The 23,642-nt window shown below is 37.3% G+C and overlaps 1 protein-coding gene across 4 annotated transcripts in view; it reads right to left on the bottom strand.

Moving 5' to 3' along the window:
• The window catches only part of QPT (quinolinate phoshoribosyltransferase), a 41,441-nt gene that overhangs the window by 15,373 nt on the left and 2,426 nt on the right, over window positions 1–23,642 (bottom strand). For all 4 annotated transcript variants that reach the window (XM_022299667.2, XM_022299669.2, XM_022299668.2 and 1 more), the window contains 7 exons: window positions 23,004–23,146; window positions 21,978–22,111; window positions 21,803–21,866; window positions 14,313–14,395; window positions 13,055–13,138; window positions 12,821–12,973; window positions 7,267–7,443 (listed from right to left, as the gene is read on the bottom strand). In XM_022299667.2, the coding sequence (XP_022155359.1) occupies window positions 7,267–7,443; window positions 12,821–12,973; window positions 13,055–13,138; window positions 14,313–14,395; window positions 21,803–21,866; window positions 21,978–22,111; window positions 23,004–23,146 (838 nt within the window). The remainder of the gene's footprint in view (window positions 1–7,266; window positions 7,444–12,820; window positions 12,974–13,054; window positions 13,139–14,312; window positions 14,396–21,802; window positions 21,867–21,977; window positions 22,112–23,003; window positions 23,147–23,642) is intronic.

The raw sequence follows: 23,642 nt of genomic DNA, 5'->3' as shown, positions 1-23,642 counted from the left end.
AGGTCTAAGTGCTCACCTAAGAGAATCGGCACCTCAACCTTGTTTCAATATATATATATATATATTTTTTTTTTTATAAAGAAACCTTCCATTAGAAAAGAAAGAAGCAAGACAGCTAAGAGCGGGGGACGAGGAGACCCCCTCCCAAAGCTAAAAAAAAAAGCTCTCCAATCACAAATAATCATAGAGCCTATGTCGTTCCACAAGAGGAGATTAGCGGTACACTATCATAAAAAGGGACAAAAGAAGAAGACATGTTTTAAAAAATCCTACGATTTCTTTCGAGCCAAATATTCCAAGGGAGAGCTCTAACAATACAAGACCAAAGGACCTTCCCTTTCCTTTTAAGCTGCCACCCTGAGGAGCTTCTGCCAACCAAACCTCTATTGAACAGGGCATACAACCAGACAAGCCAAAAACACAAAACAAGAAATGCCAACCCTTAGTAGCCAAAAGGGCAGTGGATGAAAACATGGTTAAGAGTTTCTTCCTCAAGCACAGCAAGTAAACCGACAGCGACATAGTCCAGTTAGGACGCTTTCTTTGCAACCTGTTCAAAGATCTATACGCTAGAGACCATAAAAAGACCTTCACTTTCTTTGGGAAGTCACCCTTCCAAATTATGTAAAGAAGGGGGACTTTTAATTTAGGAGAAACATCAAAGAGTTTCAGCATTGCAGACATTGTCGATAAAAGATCTTTTTTCTCAATAAAAATTTCATTGTTTCGATATTATACCCTCATAATTTCGTTGACTATCTAGAGATCTTTTTCTTGTATCTGCCCCAATCATTGAGGTCTTTTGCTGTGAATTTCACCTCCAATTCCACCACTGCATATTCTAGATGCCTCTCCTTACTCTAAAATGTTCCCCTTCTGGTTAATACACCTCTATCCTTCAATTTCCCACTCGTTTTCTTCACTGACACCATTCTGGCAACACTCTGTGCAAGTTGCTCCATCGCACACTCCAAGCTAGGTAGTGTTTGAAGTTCCTACTTCAACTATCCCATTGCCTTTATCAGTTCCATCTAATCTTCAAACTATTTCTGAGTCATTCTTCACTTTCCTAATTGTAACATTCTCTAATACCAAATTGATAGTGGTTGAAACTGATATTTACACTATTAGATATTCACTAGTAACAAAACAGCACAAGATAAATGCACTAGGCTAGCTAGCACGAGAAGGCTATGATAGAGACCCTGTTGAATTAGTTAGAAGTTAAGATTATGTGGACTTAGTTAGAAGTTGTTTTAAAGTTGTTTAGATTTTGTGTTTAAATTTAGCAAATAAATCTCCTTTTTTGTTAGGGAAGTTAGGAGGTTATTCCTAGATTTTGTTTCCTCTTGTAACCTATAAATAGTGCCTCTATTCCTCATCTTTGATCCATCAATTTTGAGAATTTATTTCTTCTCTCTTTTCTCGTGTATGTCTCTCTGGTGTCTCTATCCTTAGTTTTTATGGTATCAGAGCTAGGTTTAGATTGACACCAGAATGGTTAAAACAGTCATGATGACTGATGTGCGCAAGGATGAGAGTTCCGACGGATCGAATACGACCTCAATTTCTCTCCCTAAAAGCACATCCACGACACCTCACATCTCTATCTCTGAAAACACTTCGCTCCAAATTACCTCTCCAAAACTCAACGGAAAAAATTTTCTGCAATGGTCTCGATCGGCCCTCCTAGTTATTCGTGACCGCAGTCGACTCGGGTACATCAATGGCACGATAGCAGAACCAGATGAAGCTGACCCTTCTTTTTCCGTGTGGGATGCACAAAACTCAATGGTCATGGCATGGCTCATTAACTCGATGGAGGAGGACATTAAAGAATCCTTCGTCTTCTACTCAACAGCAAAGGATCTTTGGAATGCGCTCACTATGGCTTTTTCTGATTTTGATAACTCGGCTCAATTGTTTGAATTACGCAATAAGGCACGTTCCTTACGACAAGGTGAATCCGATGTCACCCAATACTACAGCTCATTACGTAGGTTGTGGGCTGAACTTGATTTATGTCTCAATCTCGAATGGGAGAACTCGAAGGATGTTGAACGCTTCCGCAAACACGTCGAGAAGGAACGAATTTATGATTTTCTTGCAGGTCTTCGTCCGGAATTAGATGATGTGCGTGGCCGCTTACTTGCCACAAAGCCAATCCCAGCCATTGACGAAATCTTCGCAGAAGTTCTCTGGGAGTCAAGCCATAAACGTGTGATGATGGGTGATACACACACAAAACCTCTGTCCCTCTCACTGGAATCATCAGCTCTGGCGGCACGAGGTCCACCACCACCTTCATCCCGATCTACTCGTCGAAACAATCTATGGTGTGATCATTGTAAGCGCACAAACCATACAAAAGATCGGTGTTGGGAACTCCATGGTCGTCCTCAACGGAAGAATTTATCAGGGGATTATCGGCCACCTCCACCTACAAATACTCCATCTTCTCGAACTAGCTCCTCCGGCTATCAAGTGGGCCCTAGTGTGTCAAACTCCCAAGATTTGGCCACCTCTCTCCCTCCATTTTCGAAGGCACAACTTGAACAGCTCTATCGCCTCTTAACACCGCCGGTTGAGTCTACTCCTTCGTCAAGTTTTGTGGCACGAGGTATTTTTAGTGCAGCTTTAACAAGTCAGCAGCATTCCGATCAGTGGATCTTAGATTCGGGTGCAACTGATCATATGACCGCTTTTCATGATATGTTTACCATGTACTCACCCAACCCGATTCAGACACATGTCAAGCTTGCAGATGGGTCATCGGCCATTATTAAGGGCTTTGGTTCTGTTATTCTTAGCCCAAACATTACATTGCACTCAGTGCTCCATGTGCCTAAATTATGTTGTAATCTAATTTCTGTTCAGAAGTTAACTCATGATTTAAAGTGTCAAGCCCTGTTCACTGACTCTAAGTGCTTGTTTCAGGACTTGATAACGGGAACGACGATTGGCAATGCTGATGGCTTTGAAGGGCTCTACTACTTCAGAGGACCAAGTCTAAGAAATAAACAAGTTCTCCAGGTTGGTAGTGAGTCGAATTCTAGGGAACAACAAATTCTACTTTTACATCCCCGTTTAGGGCACCCGAGTTTTCAGTATCTTAAACATTTGTACCCTTCACTTTTTCATAAAGATGACCTTTTTACTTGCGAAGTGTGTCAACTTGCAAAACACTCTCGTACATCTTATCCTTCTGTTGAGTATATACCATCCAGTCCATTCACAATGATTCATAGTGATTTATGGGGGCCGTTTCGCATCAAAACTATGTCCGGTAAACGTTGGTTCCTTACCTTCACTGATGACCACACTAGGGTTTGTTGGGTCTATTTACTTAAAGAAAAATCAGAAACTGCATCAATCTTTCAACAGTTTCATTCTCTCATTCATAATCAATTTAATACGAGAATCAAAATTCTTCGCACAGATAAGGGGACAGAATATTTCAATCAAATATTGGGAACTTTCCTGTCTCAAAATGGAATCATTCACCAAAGTTCCTATGTCATTACCCCCAACAAAATGGTATAGCTGAAAGGAAAAATAGGCATCTTTTAGAAACTGCTCGTGCTCTCATGTTCACCAATTCTGTTCCTAACTGTTTTTGGGGTGATGCTGTCCTTACTGCTTGTATCTCATTAATCGGATGCCCTCTCGTGTTCTGAAATTTAACACTCCACTAGAAATCTTACTCACTATCTATCCGCAAATCCGATCTGTCCTCACAATTCCCCTCAAAATATTTGGATGTACTGCATTCACTCATGTTTATGATCATGAACGTCACAAATTGGAGCCAAAAGCCAGAAAGTGTGTCTTCCTTGGTTACTCTCCTACTCAAAAAGGCTATAAATGCTATTGTCCATTCACCAATAAATTTTACACTACCATGGATGTCACATTTTTTGAGTCTCAATCTTTTTTCTCCCTAAATTCCCCTCAGGGGGAGAGTGAGCCTATTACAAGTAGTCTTGATGGAAATTTTTGGGAGATTGACGATCTAAATACTAGAATTGAGTCCCCTCAGTCAAAAATACCTGAGATTGATGAATACCGAGTCACCTCAGCCAAAAATACCTATCCCGATCGTCCCAATTACTCAGATAGAAGAGTCAGTTCCTATTATTTCCTGTAATAATGAAGATGATCAAGTAAACCCAAATCGAAGTGACAAGCAACCTGAGACTCTTGTTTATTCTCGGCGACAAACGGTTCAAAGAGGAGTGGAGCCACCACAGCCTCAACAGCAAAGTCATGAATCCATCTCGTCCTTAGGTACTGAACAATCTACCCTTGTGCCTCAAGACAATACTAATGATCTTGATCTTCCTATTGCACTTAGGAAGGGTGTGAGATCGTGTACTCAACATCCAATTGCTCGATGTATTGGTTATAGTCATTTATCTTCAGCAGTTCAGACCTTGGCTCTCAATCTGGAAGCCAATGAGGTACCAAAATCCATTCAAGAGGCTATGAGCAATCCACAGTGGAAAAATGCGGTAGATGATGAAATGAAGGCTTTGAAGCTTAATGATACGTGGACAGTAGTTGATCGTCCTCAAGATAAACCAACGGTAGGATGCCGATGGATCTTTACTGTCAAATATAAGGCTGATGGGTCCATTGAAAGATATAAAGCAAGATTGGTGGCCAAAGGATACTCTCAGACTTTTGGGGTAGACTATCAGGAGACATTTGCACCCGTTGCAAAATTAAACACAATCCGTGTCCTCTTGTCTCTTGCTGCAAATCTGGATTGGAAACTACAACAACTGGATGTCAAGAATGCATTCCTCAATGGAGATTTGGAAGAAGAGGTGTACATGGACCTTCCTCCTGGATGTGACATTGATAAGTATGATGGAAAGGTGTGTAAGCTGAAGAAATCTCTCTATGGTTTAAAACAATCCCCACGTGCATGGTTCGGGCGATTTTCAAAGGCTGTTTGTAAACAAGGATATACCCAAGCTCAAACTGACCATACAATGTTCTATAGGCACTCTCAAGGTAAGATCACCATCCTCATTGTTTATGTCGATGATATTATTGTCACAGGTGACCATCATGAAGAAATAGAGAGACTAAAACAGGCACTTGGAAAGGAGTTCGAAATAAAGGACCTGGGAACACTTCGGTATTTTCTAGGGATTGAAGTTGCTAGGAGCAGAACTGGTATATCTGTGTGTCAAAGAAAATATGTACTAGACCTCTTGAAGGAAACCGGAATGCTTGGATGTAAACCATCTGATACTCCAATAAGTCCCAATCATAAGTTGGGAGAGAGCCTAGATGGGGTACCCGTTGATAAAGGGAGATATCAGCGTCTTGTTGGAAGATTAATCTATTTATCCCACACTAGGCCGGATATTGCATTTGCAGTGAGTGTTGTAAGTCAATACATGCATGCTCCTACTGAAGAACACATGGAAGCCGTGTATCATATTCTTAGATATCTTAAAGGAACTCCAGGGCTTGGATTATTTTTCGGAAAGGATGATGATATAAAGATTAAGGTGTTTACAAATGCTGATTGGGCAGGTTCTACTCAAGATAGGAGATCTACGACAGGATATTGTACCTTCGTATGGGGTAATCTTGTTACATGGAGGAGTAAGAAACAATCAGTTGTTGCAAGAAGTAGTGCTGAGGCTGAATTCAGGGCATTATCTCATGGTATTTGTGAGATAATGTGGCTGAAACTCCTCCTCCAAGAACTCAAGATCAGGTTTGATAGTTCAATGGAAGTCTATTGTGACAACAAGGCTGCAATTGCTATTGCACACAATCCAGTGCATCATGATCGTACTAAACATGTTGAGGTTGACAGACATTTTATCAAGGAGAAGATTGAAGAGAAAATTATAAATCTGATGTATGTTCCATCATCAGATCAAGTTGCAGATATCCTAACAAAAGGACTCTTGAGACCCGTATTTGAAAGGTTGTTGATCAAGCTGAAACTGTTCAATCTGTATAGTCCAGCTTGAGGGGGAGTGTTGAATTAGTTAGAAGTTAAGATTATGTGGACTTAGTTAGAAGTTGTTTTAAAGTTGTTTAGATTTTGTGTTTAAATTTAGCAAATAAATCTCTTTTTTTGTTAGGGAAGTTAGGAGGTTATTCCTAGATTTTGTTTCCTCTTGTAACCTATAAATAGTGTCTCTATTCCTCATCTTTGATCAATCAATTTTGAGAATTTATTTCTTCTCTCTTTTCTCGTGTATGTCTCTCTGGTGTCTCTATCCTTAGTTTTTAGACCCCATGTGTATAGTAGGAAGAGGATTAGGGGGAAGGGGATTCCTATAAATTAGATCATGAGATAGCGTATTTGCAAGCGGGATCATATGTAACTAATGGGAATGTTGTGAGGTGGCTATTTAGGATACTTTCTGTGTATAGAGAGGTTTTTTATAAGGCTTTAGAAACCGACACCCAAAGAGAGGTACTCAAATATGTATTACATCCATAAAAAAATATAAGTAAACACAAATCCAATGTATTTCATAGAAAATTCTTCGTTTTTGTCCAATATTTTTTTTAATAATGTTCATGCATTAATATTATTAACCGGACACTCTAGCATAAGGTCGGTTTATTGGAGTATCACATTGTCAAATATCTATCAAACTTAAATGCTACGTAAACCAAAATGGTCATACTTCAAAAGAGCAGAACCTAATATCCAACTATTATCACCTGTTAGTAACAATATCCATCAATAACTCAATCTGTTGGCATAAGAATTTGATCAAGGTTTGGTCTTGGGTCTCGATTGGTGTAAATGTTACTATGCATCTTTTTTATCTTATACCTTGAATGTTCTTTTGATGAGCTGGAGGGCTTTTTTATTGATCTTCTCCTTTTGTATATTTCATCTTATCAATGAAATGTGTTTCTCATCACCAAAAGAAAAAAAGAAAAAGATCAAGGATTTATTTTATTTTATTTTTTTGATAACCAGGAGTTAGAGCTTTGCTCTCCTATACTTGGGGCACCCACGCCCGCCCCAAGAATTTGATCGAGGAATTTTAATTCAAGTGAAATGTCCTTTCTTTAGCCAAAACAATAATACTAGGAAACTTCTTGTAACAGTTTTACTACTTATATTATAAACAAATAACCCTTATGGAACAATGGATTAACCAAGACTTACCTATTCTTTAAGCTCATTAAAAAAAAGTTAAAAGTCTTTGATAAAACTGATTTGTTCAATCATCCAAGTCCTATACTGCAAGCCATGCTGGTATTACTCATTACCTCGGTCTCAAATCTCCCATTGATAATGTCAACAGCTTCCTTAAGCATGGCCACATCAACATCGCCATTTGGGAGTGGAACTACCATATTATCCAACATCATCCTAGTCAAGGACGTCTTCTTTTGAGTTGCATAGTGTAGTACCTCATGTACTTCCTCAAGAGTCCTGGTCTCAACCTGGAAATGGATTGAAATATAACCAAGAACAATAAAGTTCCATCGAACAATATTCAATAGAAGAACAAAAAGTAGCATTTGAAGTATATCAACAAAATAATCATAAACAATTGAGAAAGAATAGAAAGAATAGAACTCGGGTCTAAAAGCAAGCTATAATATATCAGAACAAACCATAGTGTACACTTATTTAATATTATATTTAACTACAAGCGCACATTCGATTATATATATATATATCTACAAGTGTCTAGGTCAATATATGCATCCCTCGAGGTACAATAACATTTGGTTAATGTCCTAGATGAGTGGCCACCATGGTTTAACCAAGCGCTGACATAGATCCATAGCAATGAAAGTTTCCACAAAAATAATGTAGTTGAAAGGTTGAAGAACCAAATTAATCACATAGAATCCCAAATTTTTCATTGGGAATTACAGTGCAAGGTCTTGGGAGTTGTGATGTGCATATAGAAACGAGTTTAAGCTAAATATTCAAGTAATAAAACGAGTTTAAGCTTCAGTTCTTTCTCTAAATCTGGGAAAAACAGCTCTCATTGGAATTAATGTGGCAAAGAATCAGTTGCAAGCTAAGGCTGCAGTCCTTGGATGCAAAGTGGAATGGCTTCCCTTCTCTACCTTGGTATACCCTTGGGAGGTAATTACAATAAGAAATCCTTCTGGGCTCCGATAATTGACAAAGTAAGGCAAAAGATTGATAAGTGGTAGAATCTTACTCTTTTTAAAGGTGATCGGCTAACGCTTGCTCAATCGGTCATTACTAGTAGTCCCCTTTACTTCTTCTCTGTCCTAAAAACCCCCGCGAGGGTTATAAAAGATATTGAGCAATTGACTAGAAATTTTTTCTGGAATAGAGGAACTTCGAAAAGCTCGTGCAGCCACCTAGTTAATTGGGGAAAGACGAGACTCCCTGTGGTCTTGGGATAGGAGCTTTGCAGCAAAAGAACAACAGTCTGCTTCTTAAATGGCTGTGGAGATTCACTCAAGAGCTGAATGCTTTATGGAGAAAGATTATTGTGAGTATCTACGGGGAAGAGGGACACAGCTGGGTACTCTTCCTCCCAAAGGCAAAGCAAAAGGGAGGCCTTGGTTTGATAGCAGCTTCTTCACCTGAGGATCCAGGAACAAGTGACCTTCCTATCGATCTTAGAAAAGGTAAGCGTAAATGTACTTATCCTGTTTCTTCTTTTGTCTCATATAACCATTTGTCCTCACCTACTTGTTCGTTTCTTGCATCCCTTGAGTCTGTATCTGTTCCTAAAACTGTTCATTAAGCTTTGTCTCATCCTAGTTGGCAGGCTCCTATGTTGGAGGAAATGACTGCCTTAGATGACAATGGTACTTGGGATTTAGTGTCTCTTCTTGCAGGAAATAAACCTATCGGTTGTAAATGGATGTTTGCTGTTAAAGTTCATCCTGATGGATCCATTGCCCATTTGAAAGCTCGCCTTGTTGCTAAAGGATATGTGCAGACTTATGGAATTGATTATAGTGATACTTTTTCTTCGATTGCTAAATTGGCTTCTGTTAAGTTATTCATTTCTTTGGCATCTATTCACCATTAGCCGTTACAGCTTGATATTAAAAATACCTTCCTCCATGGTGATCTTCAAGAGGAAATGTATATGGAGCAACCACTAGGTTTTGTTGCTCAGAGGGAGAATGGAAAGGTATGTCGTCTTCGTAAATCCTTATATGGGTTGAAACAAAGTCCACGAGCATGGTTTGGAAAATTCAGTCAGATGGTTGAGAACTTTGGAATGAAGAAGAGTAAGTCGGATCATTCTGTCTTTTATAAACAAACTGAGTCTGGTGTTATCTTACTGGCTATATATGTTGATGATATTGTGATTACTGGTTATGATTCATCAGGCATCCTATCACTCAAAACTTTCCTTCATAGTCAATTTCATACGAAGGATTTGGGAGTGCTGAAATATTTCTTAGGAATTGAGGTAATAAGGAGCAAGAAGGGGAAAGTTAACTAAAATAGGAAAGTTAGCTGCTAAGCCACGTAGTACCCCAATGATACCTAATTTGCAACTTACAAAGGAAGGGGAGTTGTTGAAAGATCCTGAGAAGTATAGGAGATTAGTAGGGAAGCTGAATTATCTTACGGTTACAAGGCCAGACGTAGCTTATCCAGTCAGTATTATGAGTTAATTTATGAGTTCTCCTACGACTGACCATTGGATCGCATTGGAACATATTCTATGTTATTTGAAAGGTGCTCCTGGACGTGGTTTGTTATATAAAGATCATGGTCATCTTAATATTGAATGTTTTTCAGATGCTGATTAGGCAGGTTATAAGGAAGATAGAAGATCAACCTCGGGATATTGTGTATTTGTCGAAGGTAATTTAGTTTCTTGGAAAAGTAAGAAACAAAACGTGGTGTCGCATTCGAGTGCTGAATCAGAATATAGAGCTATGGCACAGACAGTGTGTGAATTAGTATGGATACATCAGCTTCTGACTGAATTGGGATTTGGCATCACCACTCCAATGAAACTTTGGTGTGATAATCAAGCAGCTCTTCATATTGCATCTAATACAGTATTTCATGAACAAACAAAACACATTGAAGTTGATTGTCATTATGTACGTGAGAAAATACAGCAAGGATTGGTGGCTACAGGGTATGTGAAGACTGGAGAGCAGCTAGGAGATATCTTTACTAAAGCATTGAATGGAGCACGAATAGATTGTTTGTCTAACAAATTGGGCATGATTAATATATATGCACCAACTTGAGGGGGAGTGTTAGAGTATAGATATTAGTATATTTTATATTCGTATATTAATATTAATTTGTCCTTTACTTTCTCTTTATAGGATTAGGTCAACCTTGTATATTTGTCTATATATATAGACTTTAATAATGAGAATACATAACATTGGATTCTCTCCAACCTTAGTCTCTACAGATATCATGAAGAATAGCAGATTTTTTTCTGAGTTCCTTGACTTCAAAGTGCGAAAAGGGAATCGTATCAAGTTCTGGTCGGATAAATGGCTAGGACAAAGAGCTCTCCAAAACTCTTTCCCGGACTTGTTTAATCTCTCCACGAAGAAAGGGGCCATGGTGGCAGAGTGCTGGAATAGTGCAGAGAATGATTGGGACTTGGGATTCATAAGGGGTCTCTTTGACTGGAAAATCGAAAGTTGGATAAGCCTGATTCAAGTCATTGATGTGGTGCATCCAGGGGAAGGGGAGGATTGGGTTGGATGGTCTATAGGTAAAGGGGGAATGTTTTCTACTAGGTTAGCCTGTATGAAAATGGTGGAATGCACCCCCTTTTTGAAGTCTGCTCTTATTCAAGCAATCTGGAAATTTTCTTCACCAAGAAAAGAGAAGGTTTTCTTATGGTCCCTAGCACACAGAAGCTTGAACACCCATGAAAAACTCCAAAAGAAGTGCACAAACTGGGTGTTATCCCCCTCTGTTAGTAGCTTATGTATGTCTAACACTGAGTCAATTGACCATATGTTCATTCAATGCTCATTCGCGGCTCGTGGTTGGCTTTTTCTTATGGATATTTTTGGTATGTCAACTTGTTTCCCTAGTCGTATAGATGATTGGCTAATAGAGGTTCTTCATGGTTGGAGTCTCCCTTAAAAAGCAAGGTTTTTGCGGTGGTGTGCTTCGAGAGCTCTCCTTTGACATCTTTGGTTGAAACGAAATCTTCGAGTCTTTGAAGATAAGTCTTCCTCTTTCGAGATTTTTTGTAGAAATGTATAGCACACTGCGTCTTGGTGGTGCATCAACTATAGCAAATTCTTTTGTAACTACAACCTTTCCATGGTTTTGAACAATTGAAAAGTGATTGTGTAATCCTTTTGGGTGGGGTTTCCTCTACCCAGCCCTTAGGTTGTTCCTTTTTGTTTTCCTCATGGAATATACAAGTTTCTTATCTAAAAAAAAATATCTAAAAATAAAATTAAAAAGGTGTTGGAATCTCAAAAGTTTTCCAACTTATTCATCTCCTACGTGTATATATATGGAGTTCCACTCTATTCTTTGTTATACGACAATTTAGCTCTCTCTTAATTTGGTTCTTTTCATGTCTTGATTTCTACTTCTATTTTTTATAGATTTAGCAAGGTCATATTACACAATGACCTAACATATATTAAGTATCTCAATTTATAGGAGTTTCCAAGTGGTGTTGTTCATAGTTTGATCTCATATGTCAATCAAAGATGAACAATCTTTGAGAAATGTTTTTTGAAATACAGGTACGAATCCCTGATTCCCCTCTACTCTATAAGTGTTTATAACTTATTGTACCACTAGTATATATGAAATTGATTCATTAAAGTAAAATACAAAGTTTATTTTAAAAAATGGTTAAAGAATTGCTGATTAGTGAAGGATAATTTTACCACTAGTATATATGAAATTGATTCATTAAAGTAAAATACAAAGTTTATTTTAAAAAAGGGTTAAAGAATTGCTAATTAGTGAAGGATAAAAGTTTTTCGAGAAAATTAATTAAGCCAATCACATTAAAAAAAACCACCATTATCCATGGTTATCCAATAATCCATCATTTTTGTATTGTTTTGGATGTCCGTATAGCAAGGATCCCAAATCATGCAAGATTACCACACAGAATGCAGCAATATGAAAGCTCACTCTTTGGACATCTACGATTACTAAACAGGCTTCTTCAGGACAATACAAGTCTTTCAAAAATCGAGGAGGTTGTTCTTGCAGAGGAAATCAACAAGAAAGATACTAGTGAGGCTGCTACTTTTGGTTCTCCCATGCATGTTAAAGGGCTATAAGAACCTTAACTAGTGAGGCTGCTACTTTTAGTTCTCCCACTAATGTCAATGGGAGAGAGGCTGCTACTTTTGGTTCTCCCACTAATATCTAATCCTTTGTGGATTAGTGCTTTATTGGGTAACATGGGAAATTTGGTTGAAAGAAGTAAAGGTAGGAGGATCTTCCAGGAGCACGTAGAATTTTAAGAAGAAACTAAGGATGTCAAATTACCTCGTCCCATTGCTCCTCTTCGAGGGCTCTCTAAAAAATTTGTTATGATCATTCTCTCTTAATTGATTTAATTCATGTCAATTAAGGTGTTTGTATGACCTATCTTGTGTTGGTTAGGTTGGATATGCTATCTTTCTTTCCTCTTGAAATTTTTCAATTTAATGAACTTTTTTCCTATTAAAAAAAACAAAGTATTTTTGTCGCATCAACTAGTCAGAAGGAACTCCTAGCAATTTGGAGAAACGGAAGATAATAAATACAATATAATAATTAATAACGAATAAAAAAATTCAAAATAGCTAGAAAAACAATTGATGAAAAGCTTATAAAAAATATTAAGAGTACGGAAAATACCTCAACGTCCATTTTAAGATTTCTTTGTTGCAGATACAAGTCAACAGATTTAATGGCATTTATAATGCTTCCAGCTGCTGATATATGATTATCTTTTATCAACACCATATCAAATAGCCCCATCCGGTGATTTTGACCTCCACCGATTAACACCTGTAAAATATCAATAAATAATAAGTGTAGAAGGCCAAAAAAAATGTACTGAATAAATAGAACCAAGGAAGTGATCTACACCGCCCACTTATCCACCAAACGTAAGCCTGGGGCTGTTTTCCTCGTTTCCAGAATACGTGCAGGGCTTGCAGCATCTGCCATTGCCTGCAAAATCATGGATGCCATATACTTCTTAATACTAACTGAAACACGAAATGAACAAAAAAAAAACTATAAAATCCAAGTGTACTAGACACTAGGGACTGGTCTGATCTTTTCAGAAAATGGCCACAACGATCAGTTTTATATATATATATATATATATATATATTTTGGATACAGACATATATTCAAAACAGCACCAAAAAGGATGAACAACCCAAGGGAAAAGGGTTGAGAAAACCCTCCCCTAAACACTAAACGATAGGAGCTTTCCAATCATTTACAATGGAATTGAAGCTATAGTTACAAAAAAAATATCTTGTGGTTCGTGATTCACCAAAAAGCAGTATGTACACTAGTGCAAAAATATCCTCCAAAGAACATTTTTCTTCAAAAAGCATACTATTCCTCTCTTTCTAAAGGAGCCATAATAAAGCCCTAGCTCCACAGTTCCAAACTATTTGAGCTTTTCCTTTGAGGAGCGATCCACCAAAAAACTCCAATAGGCATTCATAATTCTTTCTAGGCAAGCAAAAAGAGATGCCAAAGCTAATGAACAATGATATACTCTAGCAGTTATTTTAAAATATATATATATATCTTCAGTATTTTCTTTGCTAATTAATGAAACTAAGAACCAGAAAAAGACAGGAGTTAAAACATGGACACTATGACACCTCACTTCTCTAAAAACTCAGACAGAAACATCGCCGGAGACTAGATGACTAAAGTACATTAGCATATGCAAACATATTTCAATAAGGACCGATTATTAGATAAATAAAACATCAAAACTGTGTAATAATAATCATGTCATGCTAAAATTAGAACAACATGATGGTTGAAAATTTAAAATAACCTTAATACAAATACCCGGATATCCTAGTTAATTAAATAATTTTCATTCAAATACTATTGTGAAGATGTTAGATTATTTAAAGAACTGATTTGAAGAAGCAACAATTTCTCCTAAAATTACGTATTAGGTGCAATGGGCCATGAATAACATCCAGGACAGAAGGACAGATACTTGTCTATTTGAGAGCCACATCACGAAGAAAAAGATAATCATTTAATTTTCTTTCGGAATGAATATTCCGATCCATTTTAATATTGCACGGAAGAAATTGTTACTATAAGTTACTTCTTGATTGCATCATAAAGGAAACAAAGGTACCTTAGTTAAAGTTGCAATTCCACTCATCCTCTGCATAAAGTTTAGTGCCACCCTTTCAGCTATAAGGATGCTTCGTGCCTGCCCTGCATATAAAACATTTTAGGAAATTTTCATTGATGAGAATGTTTTCCTCTATTTTCGTATAAAAAACAGAAATGGATGCATGATATGGACATACAGTATACCATTTTCCACTAAATAAGGATGCAGATATATTAAAAACACATTTAATAAAATATATAATTTTATACTTTTACATATTTAACGCTCTCAATATCAATATCTATATAGTTATATTGTCATTTAAATGAGACTTTTTTAAAAATTTAGGCATCATTAAGTAAATTATCACTTTTTGTAGAGAAAACATATTCCAACCGAATAAATTCCACTAAAAGGCCAAAAAATCTTTCAAATTTAAATTTGTCAAATAAATTTCTTTTTAAATAAAAGAAAAAAACTTTAATTGAGATCGAAGAAAGTTCACAAAAGAGTACCGCAAAAGAAAAATATAGGAGCCCACAAACAAAACAATAACAATTATAGAAAACAATTCTAATTGTTAAGAATATATATATATATATATATATTTATTTATTTATTTATAAGAAACATCGATGATATTAATAGCAAAGAACCTCAAAGGAGGGGAAAGAAAACCTAGGGCAGAGGATAGAGAGAACCCTCCCCTAAAGACTATACCATCACAATTTTCCAATCTTGCAAAATCAAAAGAAGACTGTAATTACAAAAAACTTTCTTATGGATAGTAGCCCACCAAGCCGTATGCTTGATATTCACAAAAAAAGAATCTATAGGAACAACTTTGTCCTAAAAAATTCTGCTATTTTTATTTCGCCAAAGGAGCACCCTCACTGCACAATTCCAAAGGACATAAGCTTTTCCTTTGAGGGCATTACCACCAAAACCTTCAGCTATGAAATCATCTATATTCCTCGGGAGACAAAAGGAGAAGTCTAAGACAGAAGCCACAAAATTCCAAGCCTGTGATGCATACAAGCAGTGTAAAAAGAGATGGTCCACACATTCTGAATTTTACAAACACATACCACAAATGCTAGGGGAAAGAGCCCAGTAGGGAAGCTTTTTCTGTAGATGCTCTGCTGTATTGGTTCCTCGGTAGAAAAGAGTCCATAGGAAGGCTTCTACCTTCTTCGGGACTCTAAAGTTCCAATTCCAAATAAGGGAAGTTGTGGCCGTGTTTAGTGTATGGGAAGGGGTCGTGATGGCCAATAGAGCTGACTTGACAGAAAACACTCCTTTGCTGTCTGCTTTCCACCATATTCTATCCTTGCCTTGGCCGAGGATCACCCCATCCAGCTTCTTTGTTAGTGCAGCCCATCTATCAACCTCCCTTTCGAAAAGGTTTCTTACACCCGGGGTTAAGAATATAAAAGAAAGGATAAGCACCAAAAAAAAACTTACACCCGTGGTTAAGATGAGACATTCCCAGACCTCCTTAATTTTCTCTAAGTAGATTTCCACAAAATAGCAAAGAAACCAGCTACTATTACAAAAAGGAGTATGAATAAGCACCTCTTGACAACCTCCGTTGGAAGCCAAACTAACACCAAACATTTCAAGAGATATATCCCAAATTTTCATACCAACGTGCACCTTCTCCCATAATACATTATACATGATCCAAATCTTTTGGTGCCCTCTAACACCAAACGTACCACTAAGAACCCAAAACAATAAATGAAGATCTTTGGACAAGGCTCGTGGTGTGAATCCTCCCCAAGTGATTTGAATACGTTGGAATCTCCAACATATTCAAATCACCAAGAGACCAAGCAAGAGAAAAATCTTATCTTCCGACTTCAGCCTCCAAGAGATTGACAAAGAAAATGGTGAATAACGAAAGATTTACAAGAGAATGTGGGTGAAGGCTCAAAAGTTCACATGCAATAGTCACTAGAGTTGGGAAAGAGATGGACTCTGGGCAACAAGGAGAACAAAACGAATAAATCCAAGATTCATATTCAAAAAATGGTCTTCTAAAATGAAAATGGTGGGTAAGGGAAGAAGAATCCTCCTTTTTCTTTTTCTTTTTCTTTTTTTTCTTCTTTTTTTTCTTTTTTTATAACTGGGAGTCGGAGCTTTGCTCCCCTATACCCAGGGGCACCTGCCCCAAGACCTAGGCCCAAGAGATATTAAGTGTTTTTTTATATTAAGCTCACTAGAAAGTTCAAACTTGAGACCTCTAAGCCAGTATGACCAAGAGACCCCGAGTCCCTGTTGGGAAGAAGGATCATAATTTAAAATGCAAAATTAAGTTAATAAATAGAGAGAAATGAACTTTAATGAAGAAAGAGAAAAGACTGATATGTTGGCCAATGAAATTACGATTTCGGTAGATCTGAATTCCCCTTTTAAAAACAAAACAGATGGAGATTTAGAGAAAAGAGCCAAGGAAACTCTTATTTTAAATTCAGTAATCCCGCAGATAGCGCTCTGTGACAAATCATCACATAATCGTATCCCACCATTGCCCTTTTCCTATTCAAGGAAAAAATCAAAATCTAGATTGACCAAGGATCTCGGTCTTATTTATTCAAATCAGGAGACTATCTCGATGTTAAATAAGGCGACCATTGAAGAAGAGGAACTTTCTGAACTACTGCCAACTAATTCAAACCCTAAAGATGATCCAAACCCTTGTATTATACAACGGAGTTTGCGGAATTCTTTTAATATGGGAAGTGAGCAAGATCTGGACAAGAAAGAGAAAATTAGTAATTTTCCGTACCTAAAATTCGGCTGCATTTATTCAACCAAAAAGCAGCCATCTGAATTAAATATGACTGAATCTTTATTCTCGGATGATGAGGAAGGTCTAAACATCAGCATCAGTAGTCAGGATTCTCCACCTTTTTTGAATATTCACGCAGAATGTGCAACGGATCTTGCTGAATTTTCCTTGAATGGTGAGTTGACTAATCTTTTCGACCCTCCCCTATTTTCTCCAGCTACACAAGACAAGTCAGTTTTTTGTGGGGACCCTCCGAATATTGAGGGTGAAATTCAAATTCCTTCCTTCTTTGACTCGGTTGGAATTGCTCTCTCACCTGTTAGGAAAGATTGATGAAGATACTTTCCTGGAATGTCCGAGGCCTTCGTGATTATAAAAAAAGGCTGAAAGTTAAGAAGATGATATTGAAACTTAATCCAGATGTTGTAATGCTTCAGGAGACAAAGTTACACCAGATTGACAAAGAGACAATTAAATCATTATGGAGCTCTAAAGATGTAGCGTGGGCCAGCATTGAAGCAGAAGGTTCAGAAGGTCGATCGGGGGGGATTCTTACCCTCTGGGATGAGACTAAAATTCAGATTCGGGAAGTATTAGAGGGCAGCCATTCAGTGTCAATCTCCATCTCATTCTTTAATTTAAAGGAAATTGTTATAACTAACATCTATGGTCCAACTGATTACAAAAGTCGGAAGCATCTGTGGTCAGAATTACGAAATATATCCGGCTTTAGAGACAAATACTGGTGTATGGGGGGAGATTTTAACATCACAAGGTGGGTATCAGACAGGTCTTCAGGAGGTAGAATAACAAAAGGAATGAAGAGATTTAATAGTATAATTGAAGAATTAGAATTGATGGAAATTCCACTTTCTAATGGCAAGTACACTTGGTCGAAAATGGGCAACAATAGTACTCATTCATTACTGGACAGGTTCTTTGTTTCGCAAGATTGGGACACTCTCTTCAGCAATTCTAGTGTAAATAGAGTGGAACGAATAACGTCTGACCATTTTCCTATTGTTCTTGATGCTGGGGATTTTCATTGGGGCCCCTCTCCCTTCAGGTTCTTTAATTCCTGGCTAGAAGATAAGAACTGTGTTCGAATAATCGAATCCAAGCTCTCAGAAGATGTATCTTACGGCTAGGCAGGATTTGTAATATCTTCAAAGCTTCGTAACGTAAAATCTTCACTTAAAATTTGGCATGCTCAGAATGAAAAGCAGCGAAAGGAAGCGGAGGATAAAATAGTAGCTGAAATATCCTTATTGGATATTAAGGATGAGAATTTTGGTCTCTCCTTGGATGAAATCGCACGAAGAGGTTCTTTGAAGACAGACTTACTTAATTTGTATGTAATGGAGGAGCAAAACTTGATACAAAAAAGTAAGGTACATTGGCTGAAGGCAGGGGATGAAAATAGTAATTTTTTTTATAGATTCTTAGCTGCCCGCAAAAGGAAGGCCCGGATTTCTGAGATTAAGGATGGAAATGGTGTCTCTCTTGTTAAACAAAGAGAAATTGAGAAGGAAATCTCCAGCTTTTTCGATGCCTTGTACTGTAGTGAAGGAATTTCACGTTTTGCTCCAAGAGACATCTCTTGGAGGCCTATCTCTTGTCAAGACAGTAGCTGGTTACAAAGGAATTTTGAGGAAGCTGAGGTTTGGTCTGCTCTAAAAAATTTGGGAAGAAATAAGGCGCCAGGGCCAGACGGATTTACCATTGAATTCTTCATCAAATTTTGGCAGCATTGGAAAGGAGATTTTATGCGACTTTTTGCTGAGTTCTTTCGAAATGGCCAATTGAATGCTTGTGTTAAAGATAATTTCATTTGCCTTATTCCTAAGAAAGATTCAGTGGAAAAGGTAAAGGACTTTAGACCAATAAGTCTTTCAACCTCCACTTATAAAATTATAGCCAAAGTTCTCACCGAGCGCCTCAAGAAGGTGATCCCTAGCACAATTTCTATGAACCAGAGTGCTTTTATTGAAGGAAGACAGATCCTTGATCCAGTGTTAATTGCAAATGAACTTGTAAATTTCTATAGAGTCAAGAAGATGAGTGGTTGGATGTTAAAATTTGACTTAGAAAAAGCCTTTGATAGAGTGGATTGGGATTTTCTTGATGCTGTCCTGCAAAAGAAAGGGTTTGGAGAGAAATGGATTAGCTGGATTAATGGTTGCATCAGAGGGACAAAATTTTCAGTATTCATCAATGGCCGACCGAGAGGAAGAATCTCAGCTTCTAGAGGTTTAAGGCAAGGAGACCCTCTCTCTCCTTTCCTTTTTCTCTTAATCAGTGATGTGCTTAGTAGTTTGTTGGATCGCCTACATGAAAAGGGTATTTTTGAAGGTTTTATTGTCGGCAGAAATCATGTTCATGTTTCTCATCTACAGTTTGCAGATGATACTTTGTTGTTTTGTAAGGATGATGATGATATGTTGGAGATTCTTTTCGATACTATTAAGGCATTTGAATGGTTGTCTGGCCTAAAAATAAATTGGGATAAATCATCATTATGTGGAATTAATATTGATACCCAAAAAGTAGCGTTGTTTGCTGCAAAGTGGAATTGTAAAATTGAACATCTGCCCATTATGTACTTGGGGCTTCCTTTAGGTGGAAATCCAAAGCTTGAAGCCTTTTGGTTCCCTATTAAGGACAAGATCCTAAAGAAACTCGATAGATGGAAGCGATATCAATTATCTAGAGGAGGTAGACTGACTTTGTGCCAAGCGGTGTTGGGTAGCATCCCTTTGTATTACTTATCGCTTTTTCAAATGCCTGGACATATCAGCAAGCAATTTGAAAAGTATATCAGAAAATTTTTTTGGGGAGATGGTTCAAATGGGTCTTTAAAGCATTTGGCTCGATGGGATTTAGCTTCTCACCCTAGTGCAAATGGTGGCTTGGGCATTGGTATGTTATTGAATAAGAACCATGCTCTTCTTGTGAAATGGGGTTGGAGGTTTAGTTTGGAAACTTCTGCGCTATGGCGCCGGGTTGTGGCCAGCATTTATGAAACAGATTGTTTTGATTGGAACACTCTAGAAAAGAAGAATTTGGGGTGTCGTAGCCCTTGGAACAACATTCAAAAACAGTGGAAAAAGGTACAGAAATTCTCTTCATTATCAGTAAAAAATGGCAAACGTACTTTGTTTTGGCATCACTTGTGGTTGGGCGAGTCTTTTTTAAAGGACAAGTTTCCACTTATGTTTCGGGTTTCCTCGAACCCCTACCTTTCGGTTCATGAAGCTTGGGATTCAACCACCTCCTCTTGGAGGATTGAAGTTAGAAGGTCGCTAAAAGATGGAGAATTTGTTGAATATATTGAATTATTGGACAATCTAAATTTGGTTTTGTTAAATGATGATGAAGACAAACTTTCTTGGAATCTGAATAAAAATGGGACTTTTTCTGTCAGCTCCTTAAGGCTCCCTTTGCTGCATTATCACGAGATTTTTGCTCAAAGCTTTGGAATTCTGGTAGCCCCAAGAAGGTTAATGTCCTTACATGGATTCTTGTGTTTGGCAAGGTCAATACAGCTGAAATTATGCAGAAAAAGATACCATATATGTTTCTCCAGCCATCTGCTTGTGTTTTCTGTGTAAACTCAAGCGAAAATCAGCTGCACACTTTCTTTTTCTGCCCATTTGCAGCAACCTGTTGGTCTGCCTTTTTTGGTATCTTCAATCTACCTTGGGTTATGGACAAGTCAGTCTCGAACTTGGTTTTTCAGTTGCTGTTTGGTCTACACATGAATCCTAAAGCTACATTACTTTGGGTCAACGGTCTTAAAGCCCTTATTTATGAATTATGGTTCGAGCACAATCAAAGGACCTTCGAAGGGTTAAAAAGGCATCCGTTGGAATGTTTTCACATTGCCAAATTCAAAGCTTCTCAATGGTGTGCTCTTTCCAATCTTTTCGTCAATTACTCACCTAGCATGATTGATTCTAATTGGGATGCTTTTAGCTCTCCTTTGTAATTTTATTTATTTTCTTTCAACTTTATGTTTTATCTTTCTCACTCCTTTGGAGTTTGTATCCTTGAACATTTTATGTTCCTTTTCATTTATCAATGAAAAGTTCGTTTTCTGTTCAAAAAAAAAGTTAATAAATGATTATTTTGGGGGAGAGGCTAAAGAGTCTGGAAAACAGATCATGAAGGGGACTTAATACCAATCTAACGGTCTTTCCAAAAACAAATGTGAGATTCATTTCCAATGAAAAACTTAATAAAGTTATTTTTTGATAAGATTTTTTACCAAGGGCCCTTGAATGGGACTTTAGTCATAAAGGTTGCATTGCAACCCATTACCCACCCAGCAGACTAACGAACATACTTGTTCATATTTTCCAATGCCACAAAATATCAGGCTCTAAAGTAAAGCACTATAGTCATTTTGCCATGGAGGGCAAAGATCTTACTAGTTAGATTTCCTATGTTCAATATGCCTTCACTGAACAACTTGGATAAGAATAACCTGTCGTTGAATTTCCTAAATAAACTGTCGTGGAAGAAAAGCCTTGAAAAGTTAACCAAACCAAACTGCCAAACAACCCTGTTCTCATCAGCATATCCCAAACATTTATCAAAGTAATTAAAAGATAAATAAATAAAACACTTCAAATCATGTGTTTGGAGCGTATCCCGTACCAACACTATGCTCAACACAGTTTTTATATGCTTCCTAGATATTTTCTACTTTTACCAGAAACTTTTCCAAATTGTAGTCCTTTATGAATATAATCCCCATCCTTCTGAGACCATTCCACCTGTAGATAAATGTGGATTAAAATGAATGCGAACACGTCCACCTCGTAAATAACTCAACAAGAACGACAAAAAGGGAAGGGGAAAAAAGAGAGAAAAAACATCAACATTACCCTAATAGAAGGATCAACCTCCTGGAATACCATGTCTGCAAGAGCAATACCAGCAACAGTGCCATCCTCTTTTGCCAAGAAGAAAGCATCCACTACAATGTCTGAAGGGATGGTTGCCAGAGATGTTACATCACCTACAATTGTGTTAGGAGTACTATCAGAATAGATTGTTATATCAGTTGTTAGTTATGAAATTTATTAGTAGAAGGCTATTATAAATAGTGAGTGAGAGGCAGTGTAATAAGCAAATAATAAATTGTTTACGCTTGAGTTTGCTTAAGAAGGACGTATCCAAGTTCCTTGAATTACTTGGGGTATTTTGTATCTTCATTTTCTTGTTCTGCAAGTTATCAATATATTTCCATTTCAATTCTGTGATTCCTATTAAATTGATAATAGATGACACCTCAAGAAATAGTTATAAAGGTTCTAGATCTTAAAAAAGCAACTCAGGCATGACATAACATGCAGGAGATGTAATCAATCTGATGTAGATAGTTGCCAGGCCTATGTTGGTGGAAGTTGGCTCTTTATAACAGCTTCTGGCGGTTGGAAAGTTGATCTAAAATCAGATTTTGGGTACTGCTCAAATAGAAAAAGAAAAACAATAGAAAAATGATGAAGAAAATAGTAGAAAATAGTAGAAAATCAAAATATAATACTTGGGCATACAGGCATCGGCTAGGAGATTCTTTAATTGAAATTGCTTCAAATTCTATCAAGTCTTACTGGACCTCTGTCACAGTAGCTCTATATGGGGAAGAAAGAAGTAACTCAAGTAGGTCTTAGTTTGGAAATCTAATTACGGTGATGATTTCAGTACGTCTATAAACTCTTATTTGGTGGAAAAAGACTTTAAGATCAAAAGCATACCTAGAAAGCATAACCTATGATTAGGATTTCTTGACAACTGAAAATTTCAGCCACTAATCCATTCTTGTTTTCATTCTTCAGATGCAATTTGTATTACAATTAATGAGAGGTAAACCCAAATAGCATAACAGAATATAAAAAGAGAATTTATACCGAAGTCAGCAGAATCTTCTGCAAGGGCTAACTTGATGATGCCTCTCAAATCATAGGTAGGGTGAGATGGAGGCTGTATTGCCATCGATTTAATTGATATCCCAGAACCTTTTGTCACAGATGCAGACATTGCAGTAATTTTCCTGAAGTTGTTAAGTCATTAGCAAAGGGGAAAGCTAACAACCATAAATCTTTACGGCACAATTTTTTTTTTTTTGAAAAGAAAAATAAAAGAACATAAAAGAGGCATACAAAAGGACACCCCTAGCAAAAGAAGCCAAAATAAAGAAAACATGGGCTCCAATCTAACAAAATAATACCTAATGGAAAATTACAAAAATCCTTTACCACCTAGACCCAATGAGACGCATGAAATCTAACGAGATACCAAACCTCCTCCCGAGGTCTCTCCACCCAACTAAAAATTCTACTATTTCTCTCCATCCACGAACCCCATAAAATAGCAAAAACTCCAGTGAGCCAAAGAAAATACTCCTTATCATGAAAGGGCAGAAGAGTGAGCAACTCCCCTACCAGTGAACTATCATCTCTAGGACGAGCAAAATCGTAACCAAACGCTTCATAAAAAAACTATTCCATGCTAAACCAAGTTTAGAACATAAACATACAAGCTCTACA

Source organism: Momordica charantia (assembly GCF_013281855.1).
Source record: "Momordica charantia cultivar OHB3-1 chromosome 9 unlocalized genomic scaffold, Mcharantia_2.0 BLBB01000009.1, whole genome shotgun sequence".
Classification (NCBI taxonomy): Eukaryota; Viridiplantae; Streptophyta; class Magnoliopsida; order Cucurbitales; family Cucurbitaceae; genus Momordica; species Momordica charantia.
This window is presented reverse-complemented; position numbering and strand designations above follow the sequence as displayed.